The sequence below is a fragment of the Oncorhynchus clarkii genome, chromosome 20 (genome assembly GCF_045791955.1).
Source record: "Oncorhynchus clarkii lewisi isolate Uvic-CL-2024 chromosome 20, UVic_Ocla_1.0, whole genome shotgun sequence".
Lineage (NCBI taxonomy): Eukaryota > Metazoa > Chordata > Actinopteri > Salmoniformes > Salmonidae > Oncorhynchus > Oncorhynchus clarkii.
In genome coordinates this window covers 47,517,807-47,529,506 of record NC_092166.1, presented here as the reverse complement: position 1 = coordinate 47,529,506, position 11,700 = coordinate 47,517,807, and the positions used below count along the sequence as shown (strand labels likewise).

Below are 11,700 nucleotides of genomic sequence, written 5' to 3'. Positions count from 1 at the left end.
CACATTTACACTAACTCTACAGAAACCCACTCACATACAATCATCATATACACTGCTGCTACACTGTTTATCATATATCCTGATGCCTAGCCACCGTACCCCTATAAATACACTATATATACAAAAGTATGTGGACACTCCTTCAAATTAGTGGATTTGGCTATTTCAGCCACAACCGTTGCTGACAGGTGTGTAAAATCGAGCACACAGCCATACAATTTTTTGCCCCACTGTATCTGTCTCCCTATCTGTACCTACAGTATACAAAGTATGTGGACACTCCTTCAAATTAGTGGATTCTGCTATTTCAGCCACAACAGTTGCTGACAGGTGTATACAATTGAGCACAATCAAATCTATTTATAAAGCCCTTTTTACATCAACACAGTGCTATACAGAAACCCAGCCTAAAACCCCAAACAGCAAGCAATGCAGATGTAGAAGCACGGCGGCTAGGAAAAACTCCCTAGAAAGGCCAGAACCTAGGAAGAAACCTAGAGAGGAACCAGGCTCTGAGGGGTGGCCAGTCCTCTTCTGGCTGTGCTGGGTGGAGATTACAGCACATGGCCAAGATGTTCAAACGTTCATAGATGACCAGCAAGTTCAAATAATAATAATCACAGTGGTTGTAGAGGATGCAACAGGTCTGCACCTCAGGAGTAAATGTCAGTTGGCTTTTCGTAGCCCAGCATTCAGAGACAGCAGGTGCGGTAGAGAGAGAGTCAAAAACAGCAGGTCCGGGACAAGGTACACAGCCATGCAATCTTCATAGACAAAAATTGGCAGTAGAATCGCCTTACTGAAGAGCTCAGTGACTTTCAATGTGGCACCGTCATAGAATGCCACCTTTCCAACAAGTCAGTTTGTCAAATGTCTGCCTGCTAGAGCTGCCCCGGTCAACTGTGCTGTTATTTTGAAGTGGAAACTTCTAGGAGCAACAACGGCTCAGCCGCGAAGTGGTAGGCCACACAAGCTCACAGAACGGGACCGCTGTGTGCTGAAGCTCATAGTGCATAAAAATCGTCTGTCCTCGGCCTCAACACTCACAACCGAGTTCCAAACTGCCACGGGAAGCAAAGTCAGCACAATAACTCTTCGTAGGGAGCTTCATGAAATGGGTTTCCATCGCCGAGCAGCCGCACAAGCTTAAGGTCACCATGCGCAATGCCAAGCGTCAGCTGGAGTGGTGTAAAACACATTCTCTGGAGTGATGAATCACGCTTCACCATATGGCAGTCCTGACGGACAAATCTGGGTTTGGTGGATGCCAGGAGAACGCTACCTGCCCCAATGCATAGTGCCAACTGTAAAGTTTGGTGGAGGAGGAATAATGGTCTGGGGCTGTTTTTCATGGTTCGGGCTAGGCCCCTTAGTTCCAGCGAAGGGAAATCTTAACTCTACAGCATAGAAGATTCTGTGCTTCCAACTTTGTGGGAACAGTTTGGGGAAGGCCCTTTCCTGTTTCAGCATGACAATGCCCCTGCACATTTTAAATATGATACTGGAACTAACCCTGTATATAGTATGCTTACTTACTTTTTTCAGGTTCTTCTTATTAGTTTTTGTTGTTGATATTTTCAGGTTCTTCTTATTAGTTTTTGTTGTTGATAGTGTTTTTGTTCTACCTTGTTATTTTTAGTATTACATTGTTATTGATTACTGCATTGTTGGGGTTAGAGCTAGCAATAAAGGCATTTCAATGTACTTGTGCATGTGACCTTAAAACTTCAGCCAGATGACCACAGAACAATTATGTTTACTTTAATATCATGGTCATTCTATCAATATTTGCGCATTAAGGCATTTCCACCGCTATTGCTGGTATAAATCATTTTTCATTTTACAGACACAAAAAGATCTCACCATGTCGATCAAACAAACTGTTACGACACTTCCTGTTTCCATCCCACCTATCGTGATTTTTTTAAATGACTTTACTCGCATAAAACTATGGATGAAAACATGGTTAGAGTCAGTTATATTATTAGCCTAACTAATACCTATCCAATCTTGGAATGAATAGTAGGCTCTCTTACATTAGTCTGCAAATGCAATACCTTATCATAAAAGGTATATGTTTGTTGCTTCCCTTAACTTGAAACTCACGTGCAGCCTATGCTATGGGATAATGTTGACTGCCAAAGTGCCTGCTTGCTACTCTGTCAGAAGAACTCAGTAGCCTTCATTGGTGGTTGAGGGCCTAACGTTTGTATGGTCCTTGTAATGCCCCTTGCGGACCCAGGTGCCCCAGTATTTGCTCTTTTTAAACTGTTTCCATTGCAAGACGTAATGAACACACCCACGATAACACCTGCTCCAATAAGGGTTAACCCTTTTGGAGGGGATGTTAACAGGCAAGGGGTGCTACACTATCCCCTCCATTCAGGAGAGAGAGCCCCCACACTTCACTATACCAACTCTCTCACGTGTGCACGCCTCTCCGATGGCCCCAAGGCACCATCCCAGCTCTGCCACCGGTGTAGCGATTATTGCAAACGGCTAGTGTAACGCCCCTTGCTGGTCTCGAACTCAAGTATCCCAGCTCGTAGGCAGACCGTATAACCACTGAAATGATTGTCAATAAATGGTAACAGTTGCCTCTATGACTACATTTCAGAAGAGGTGTGTATCTGACAGAGACATGTCTCTACATGCCTGGTAAGTAATACGGGTCAAGTGTGGTGCAGAAGACTCCTCTAGATGGCAGTATAAGACTATTTGACTAATTTCTTTATGTCTGAAATCGAATGGATATTTAATCAAACACTGCTACAGGCACAAAGAAACAAACACTGCAATTATTAAATGCCAATTTCATTTAGTTAAGTCACCTGATAAATCTTGACAAAAATTGCAACGTATTCCAGACTTTTCAAATCGAGGGGAGTCTGTTGCTATTCCCGATTTGCTGCCGAGGGGGACGTGCGATGTTGTGGACAGGTGTAGTCCTCCTGATTGAGGAAGAGAAGTAGCTTTGACTGTATGAAAATAAAGAAAATACTAAATAAACATTTATGATTCCTAGACTCCATATTGACATCCTCTTCGTCGCTCTTGCTGTTCAGACCAGTCTCTCTGCAAAGTCCCGGTCTAGCAGGGTTAAATAGAGTGATTGTAGGGTTGTAGAACTCAGGGGCTCAGTAGCAGGGGTTTGTGTGTGTCAGTGTGTGCGACCGAAGGCGGGGTGCAGCACAGTGGAAATTCTTACAAAGAACAAGCGACACACAGAGAATGATCCTTTCCTGAGACATCGGTTTGTGTACAGTGATGAATGTTTGAGCGAGCTGCATGTGAGAATCAAAAACTAGCCTCAGTGGTCATGTTTGGCTTCTACGAAGAATCCCACCAGGGGGTGGGGGGGAATTAGTGTTTCTCACTGTACAAGTTCAGGTAGACTCTCCCTGCAACTAAGTAACATGTTCGCTGCAAACAAACAGTAGAGTTCAAAAAGTGTTCTAAGTCCATTTTCTTTTGTTTGATGCCTAATGTATACGATCCAGTGCATTCGGAAAGTATTCAGACCCCTTCACATTCTTATGTTACAGCCATATTCTAAAATTGGTTAAATACAACATTTCCTCGTCAATCTACACACAATAGCCCATAATGACAAAGCGAAAACAGGTTAAAATGTTTGTAAATGTACTAAAATAAAAAACGAAATACATTATTCAAGTATTAATATACCTTATTTGAGTATTCAGACCCTTTGCTATGAGACTTGATATTGAGCTCAGGTGCATCCTGATTCCATTGATCATCCTTGAGATGTTTCTACAACTTGGAGTCCACCTGTGCTAAATTCAATTGATTGGACATGATTTGGAAAGGCACACATCTGTCTATATAAGGTCCCACAGTTGACAGTGCATGTCAGAGCAAAAACCAAGGCATGAAGTTGAAGGATTTGTCCGTAGAGCTCAGAGTCAGGATTTTGTCGAGGCACAGATCTGGGGAAAGGTACCAAAATGTCTGCAGCATTGAAGGTCCCCAAGAACACAGTGGCCTCTATTATTCTTAAAATGGAAGAAGTTGAGGCACCAAGACTCGTCCTAGAGCTGGCCGCCTGACCAAACTGAGCAATCGGGGGAGAACGGCCTTGGTCAGGGAGGTGACCAAGAAGCCGATGGTCACTCTGACAGAGCTCCAGAGTTCCTCTGTGGAGATGGGAGAACCAGAAGGACAAACATCTCTGCACCATTCTAGCAATCAGGCCTTTATGGTAGAGTTGCCAGACGGAAGTCAGTCCTCAGTAAAAAGGCACAACAGCTCTTTGGCCTGAATGCCAAGCAACACGTCTGGAGGAAACCAGGCAACGCTCATCACCTGGCCAATTCATCCCTACGATGAGGCACAGTGGTTTCAGCATCATGCTGTGGGGATGTTTTTCAGCGGCAGGGACTGGAGGTCCTCAGTCAGGATCGAGGGAAAGATGAACGTGGCAAAGTACAGAGAGATCCTTGATGAAAACCTGCTCCAGAGCATGCAGGACCTCAGACTGGGGTGAAGGTTCACCTTCCAACAGGACAACAACCCTAAGCACACAGACAAGACAACGCAGGAGTGGCTTTGGGACAAGTCTCCTTCAGTGGTCTCCTTCAGTGGCCCAGCCAGAGCCCGGACTTGAACTTGATCGAACATCTCTGGAAAGACCTGAAAATAGCTGTGCAGCAACGCTCCCCATCCAACCTGACAGATCCTGAGAGGATCTGCAGAGAAGAAATGGGAGAAACTCCCCAAATACAGGTGTGCCAAGCATGTAGACTCAAGGCTGTAATTGCTGCCAAAAGTGCTTCAACAAAGTACTGAGTTTTAAGGGTCTGAATACTTAAGTATATACTTTTTTTTGTTGCAAAAATTTCTATAAACCTGTTTTTTCTTTATCATTATGGGGTGCTGTCTGTAGATTGATGAAGCATTATTTAATCCATTTTAGAAAACGGCCATAACGTAACAAACTGTGGAAAAGGGTCTGATACCTACCGGATGCACTACAGTTGCAAAAGCATAGACAACAAGGGTAACTTTAGTCAACTTCTTTCACCATCGAGAGGGAACACTAGATTACTCCCTCAACCACAGATCATTCTGGAGCTTCTTATACTGATCACTGGAAATACTGTACTCCATCCTTCACATTGTCATCCATGTGTGCCTACTGCCTAGTCTCTGTGCCTTGCTGGACGAACCCAGAACCCTGGATCTCAACTCTCCAACCTTGCCTGGTTACCCTTCCACATCGTTCCAGCCAAATAACATTTCTTCTCCACAATGAGTCTGGATTTGTATGTAGTGATTGATAAAGTAGCAGACATAAATTCAGGGTGAGTAATTAGGCAATGTTCAGCTACAAATCATCATACAGCCTCAATATGTGTACTATGGTTCTCTTCTCTTTTTTATTCATGGTAATTCTGTTGTAATTTAAAGGGACTGAGAATGAACTAAATTGTGGCTGCTGTATGTAAGAATCATAGTGATAAATATGGACCTGTCCCTCATTTAAGGGGACAAAACACATGGATGAATTTCCTTCAGTAAAATGTGCTCAAAATGTTGTTTTTTTCTCTTGAAACAGAAACCTATAAACAAAACACAAAAGGTATTCATTTTTGAAAGTTTTTTTAGAAAATCAGGTTAAGGCTAAACTTTTCATAGTTTAAAGAAATGAATACAGCTTATATACATGAACTCAAAGGCAACTTAAAATAAAGACTCTTCATTAATCTGATATCTTGAAGGACCTGTGACCATAACATACAATCATTTTTTTCCCATTCTCATTGCGGCAACAAAAAAGAGGAAAAACAAACCCAGAATAGTGTGACAATTATCGGAACTCTTTTCTGTGCGTGTCTGTCTGTGTCTGTCTGTGTGTCTGTAAATTGAAAAATCAATTTCAACTTCTTGACTTTTGTTAATTAGAACATTGGTATGTGATAAAACAATGGAACATTTCTCTTTTGATACTTTTGATACAATTAAAACAGTGGAGGAATATAAGAGCATTTAATCAACAAAAATGAACCTTCTCAAACCTGTTATTCCATCATGTACAAGTCAATCACAATAGTTCCTTACTTTTCTATATATATTTATATATCTTTTGTACGAAATCTGTTTTTCCAAGTTGGAAAAGTAGAAAGACCCAGTCTTTTTGTGTGGTCTTCTTTGACAAGTCCATGCCTGCAGTCCTCCTCTGAGAAACGCAAAAAGTGTCTGGTGTTAGTCTCTCTTCTTGTCCTGTCCGTTTGTCTGTCCCCATTTCCGGCCAGCCTCTCTGAGTGGACCAGTGTTCACAGCTCTGACTGCTCCTTCCTGTTCCTCCCCTCAGTCTTTCAGGTAGAGGTGGGGAGAGGTGATTGTGGAGGAGGCAACGGACGGAGGAGATGTCAGCAGTGTTCCACAGTATGGTCATTCAGAGAAATCCTGCCGCCACCTTTACGCCATTTTCCAGACAGTGTCTTTGAGGGGGAGGAGCAGGAGAGGGTGTGTCACGCGGGGGGAGGAACACTTGAAGAGCACGCCGGTCTCTGTGTCCAGCGAGGACCCCCCAAACCACAGGGAGATTGAAGAGAATGAGTAAAAAGGAGGGCTTGCTACGGCGACTGTGTGGTGGGGCTGGGGCTGCTTTGGGCGGAGCTGGGGGACAGGCTGGGGCTGCAGCTGCCTGGGGGAGCTCCGCTGGTCCGGGTGCCCCCGCTCTCCAGACCCTCAGAGTTCTCCAGCATCTCCTGGATGAGAGGGGGCATGGAGCCCGGGATCTCCATCTTCAGGGTAATGACACGCTCAGCTCCTGAGAAAGGGTGGGGGGACAGAGGGGAAGAGGAAGGCATCGATTAGGTAGGAGGACCAATATACGGTGTTAGTCTGTTGTGGGCATTCAACCCCTTTATGAATTAGTCACATTTGACTTGGATCTACAATACATTTGCAATGACAGAATAGATCATGTAGACCTTTACAATCCTTTATGGACAGTTTAAACGTTCATGGACATTGCAAAGTACCTTAATTGCGATACATTGTAGAAAATATAACATAAGGCTAATTGACACAGAAGTATATGACTGATCCACAGCTGTGTGTAGATCGATGTCTCAGACTGCCTCTCACCTTTGGCGCTAATGCTCCTCAGGTCGGTGATTTTCATCAGCATCTTTGGGAACATGTGTGGTTTGTGAGGCCTCCTCTTCCTCACGTAGATCTTCAAAGCCTCCAGTAGGGGCTCCTGTAGTACGTCCACCTTGTCTGCCTGCTCCAGGTCCTGCCGATCTACACACAGCCAAACACAATACCGGGTGTGTTCAGTTAGGTGGAATGTAATAAAACAGAGCTCACACTAAGCTGTATTCTACAATGCGGTTCATCATATTTGCACGACAATACCAGATTAGCTACACCTCCTGAACTAGGAGGGCGAAACTGAGAATGTCTAAGTACACATTGTAACGTTTTTACTATTAACCCTTGGCCTACAATTTCCACGGCCCTGTGGAAAATCGAATCATCCGCCGTATCTGCGGTGAAAGGTGGCAGAGATGGAGCGGTATCTGTCAGACCACGAGAAAATCCCCAAAATCAGTCTTCTTGTGAAAACGTGTGTAGCGTCCGAACGGTTTGGCCTACACACTAATATGACCCCCCTGTGGACAGCTGAGACTGAATGGTTTGGCCTACACACTAATATGACCCCTCTGTGGACAGCTGAGACTGAATGTTTGGCCTACACACTAATATGACCCCTCTGTGGACAGCTGAGACTGAATGGTTTGGCCTACCCACTAATATGACCCCCCTGTGGACAGCTGAGACTGAACGGTTTGGCCTACACACTAATATGACCCCCCTGTGGACAGCTGAGACTGAATGGTTTGGCCTACACACTAATATGACCCCTCTGTGGACAGCTGAGACTGAACGGTTTGGCCTACACACTAATATGACCCCTCTGTGGACAGCTGAGACTGAATGGTTTGGCCTACCCACTAATATGACCCCCCTGTGGACAGCTGAGTCTGAACGGTTTGGCCTACACACTAATATGACCCCCCTGTGGACAGCTGAGACTGAACGGTTTGGCCTACACACTAATATGACCCCTCTGTGTACAGCTGAGACTGAACGGTTTGGCCTACACACTAATATGACCCCTATGTGGACAGCTGAGACTGAACGGTTTGGCCTACACACTAATATGACCCCTCTGTGGACAGCTGAGACTGAACGGTTTGGCCTACACACTAATATGACCCCTCTGTGGACAGCTGAGACACACATTAGGACACCCCCAGCCTCACAAGACTCTTCTGCAGGTCCCCTGGGACCAGTTTAAAAAATGGGAGATCGTTTAGTGCCTATAATAAGGGGATGAATACATGTCATAATTTCCTGATCTTTCTTATATCTCTCAGATATCGGACAGACACTTCAGAACTAACATTCTTTACATTTATTTGTTGGACCATCTATTGTTGCATGTAGTGAATCTGTTATTCAATGTGTTTCTATTGGATAACAGCAGTAATGCCAAATTCAATGTTTCATCAAATAATAATAATAATCCTCCTATATTTCTTTGATACCTTAAGGGGTCTTAAAATTCTAAATCAAATAGATAAATGATCCTTGGTATGACCATCTTAAAACAACTCCATATGTTAGCTTGGAACCCCCTCGGCTTAGACTCTAGAGGTTTAAACCACTAAATGGTTCTCAAGATACAGAACTAGTCTACATTTCTAGATTTCTATTATCAGCGGCGACACCTTCACAGCCAAATGAAGATGAGGCAGATTAACCCCTACCCTACCTGGACACAATGTCATTATCAGCTTCAATCACTGTGTATGGGTGCGTGTGTGTATGCAGTAGTATAGGGTAAGTCCAAACAGCCGCAATACCTCCACACAGCAGACAGATGGCGCTGAGCAGTCCCGTCTCAGCATCATCCATCTCCAGGGGGAGGAGCTGGTTGGCGAAGGCGAACACCAGGTCGGTGAGCGGTCCGAAGCCGGCATTGTGCATCTGGGTGCGGTTTAGCGTCAGGCCATCAGAGAACGTCATGGTGTCCTGCTCCGGCGTGTAGCGCGTGCAGATCCGCAGAATCTGAAGGAGCACGTCAACAAATCCAATGTGTGGGCCAATCATGCAATAGCACAGGGATGAATCGATAAGTAGCTGACACGTCAGCAATCCTATGATCAGATGTTATATAATAACAGTGGTCACCACTCATTTATCCTGGGCCTGAACAACTAGATGGTGTGCAGGTTTTTACACCACCCCAGCACTAATACATTCGTTTCAGCTAATTAAAGGTGATATGGTGTTTTAATGCTGGAACAAATGCCTGTAGTCCCCCCTCAGATGGACCAGGACCAGTGTTGGTGAGCGACTCAAACCTGACCCTGAAGAGCGATCTGAGATTGTGCGCAAGGAATTTGTTCCAGACCACCATTAGCAGAGTGAACCAAAGGCGGTCCTTACCAGTATGTCCAGACAGGCGGCCTTGAGCAGGGTGATCTGGTCAGCGATGGTGAGCGTGGTGAAGCCAGGAAGCTGCTTGGCGAACTCAACCGTCTTGATGATACACTTGGTGGACAGCTCACTGAACTTGTCCCACAGGTCCACGTCCAGAGCCACACGCCTCTCCGAGCTGTTACTCTGAACGAGAGAGAGTTAGAGTTTGAGTGCTAACAAGTCTTTATTGGACGAAGTGTTACATTCAAGGCTCCACACAGACATGTTTTACAAAACAAATCAAATACATGTACTCTGGATATGAGAATAAAAGGTAGCAGCACCAATAAGGTTCTGAATCAAAACTTAAACAACACTTTGAAGAATCATTCGGTAAGCCTTTTACTGCAGTGGGCTAAATCAGGGTCACACAGAGTGTTTCTTTGTAGTCTTAAACAAAATAATACAATGCCTTTGGAAAGTACTCAGACCACTTAACATTTTGTTACGTTACAGCCTTATTCTAAAATGGATTAAATGAAAAATGTCATTAATCTACACACAATAACCCATAATGACAAAGCGAAAACAATGAAATACCTTAGAAATACCTAATATACCTTATTTATTTAAGTATTCAGACCCTCTGCTATGAGACTCAAAATTGAGCTCAGGTGCATCATGTTTCCATTACTCATCCTTGAGATGTTTCTACAACTTGATTGGATTCCACCTGTGGTAAATTTAATTGATTGGACATGATTTGGAAAAGGCACACACCTGTCTATATAAGGGCCCACAGTTGACAGTGCATGTCAGAGCAAAAACCAAGCCACGAGGTTGAAGGAATTGTCCATAGCGCTCCGAGACAGGATTGTGTCGAGGCACAGATCTGGGGAAGGGTACCAAAAAATGTCTGCAGCATTGAAGGCCTCCAAGAACACAGTGGCCTCCATCATTCTTAAATGTTAGAAGTTTGGAACCACCAAGACTCTTCCTAGAGCTGGCTGCCCAGCCAAACTGAGCAATCGGGGGAGAAGGGCCTTGGTCAGGTAGGTGACCAAGAAGCCGATGGTCACTCTGACAGAGCTCCAGAGTTCCTCTGTGGAGATGGGAGAACCTTCCAGAAGGACAACCATCTCAGCAGCACTCCACAAAATCAGGCATTTATGGTAGAGTTGCCAGACAGAAGCCACTCCTCAGTAAAAGGCACGACAGCCAACTTGGAGTTTACCAAAAGGTACCTAAAGACTCTCAGACCATGAGAAACAAGATTCTCTGGTCTGATGAAACTAAAAATTGAACCCTTTTCTGAAGGAAACCTGGCACCATCTCTACGGTGAAGCATGGTGGTGGAAGCATCATGCTGTGGGGATGTTTTCAATGGCAGGGACTGGGAGACTAGTCAGGATCGAGGGAAAGATGAACGGAGCAAAGTATAGAGAGAGATCCTTGATGAAAACCTGCTCCAGAGAAGTTAGTATCTGGTAGCATTGCCTATAAATTGTTTAACTTGGGCGTCCCACAATAAGTTGGGTGAATTTTGGCCTATTCCTCCTGACAGAGCTGGTGTCACTTAGTCAGGCTTGTAGGCCTCCTTGCTCGCACATGCCTTTTCAGTTCTGCCAACAAATTTTCTATAGGATTGAGGTCAGGGCTTTGTGATGGCCACTCCAATACCTTGATGTTGTTGTCCTTAAGCCACAACTTCGGAAGTATGCTTGGGGTCAATGTCCATTTGGAAGACCCATTTGCGACCAAGCTTTAACTGATGTCTTGAGATGTTGCTTCAATATATCCACATAATTTTCCTACCTCATGATGCCATCTATTTTGTGAAGTGCACCAGTCCCTCCTGCAGCAAAGCACCCCCACAACATGATGCTGCCACCCCCGTGCTTCACGGTTGGAATGGTGATCTTCAGCTTGCAAGCCTCCCCCTTTTTCCTCCAAACATAACGATGGTCATTACGGCCAAACAGTTCTATTTTTGTTTCATCAGACCAGAGGACATTTCTCCACAAAGTACGATCTTTGTCCCCATGTGCAGTTGCAAACCATAGTCTGGCTTTTTTTATGGTGGTTTTGGAGCAGTAGCTTCTTCCTTTCTGAGCGGCCAGGTTATGGCGATATAGGACTCGTTTTACTGTGGATATAGATACTTTTGTACCTGTTTACTACAGCATCTTCAAATCAAATCAAAGTTTATTTGTCACGTGCGCCGAATACAACAGGTTC

General features: G+C 44.5%; 1 protein-coding gene across 8 annotated transcripts in view; it reads right to left on the bottom strand.

Annotated features, from left to right (window-relative positions):
* Window positions 1–5,609: 5,609 nt before the first annotated feature.
* Window positions 5,610–11,700, bottom strand: part of LOC139376442 (retinoic acid receptor alpha-like) — a 257,204-nt gene continuing 251,113 nt past the window's right edge. For all 8 annotated transcript variants that reach the window (XM_071119052.1, XM_071119048.1, XM_071119050.1 and 5 more), the window contains 4 exons: window positions 9,490–9,666; window positions 8,904–9,108; window positions 7,117–7,275; window positions 5,610–6,796 (listed from right to left, as the gene is read on the bottom strand). In XM_071119052.1, coding sequence (XP_070975153.1) covers window positions 6,600–6,796; window positions 7,117–7,275; window positions 8,904–9,108; window positions 9,490–9,666 — 738 coding nt within the window. In that variant the 3' untranslated portion in view covers window positions 5,610–6,599. The remainder of the gene's footprint in view (window positions 6,797–7,116; window positions 7,276–8,903; window positions 9,109–9,489; window positions 9,667–11,700) is intronic.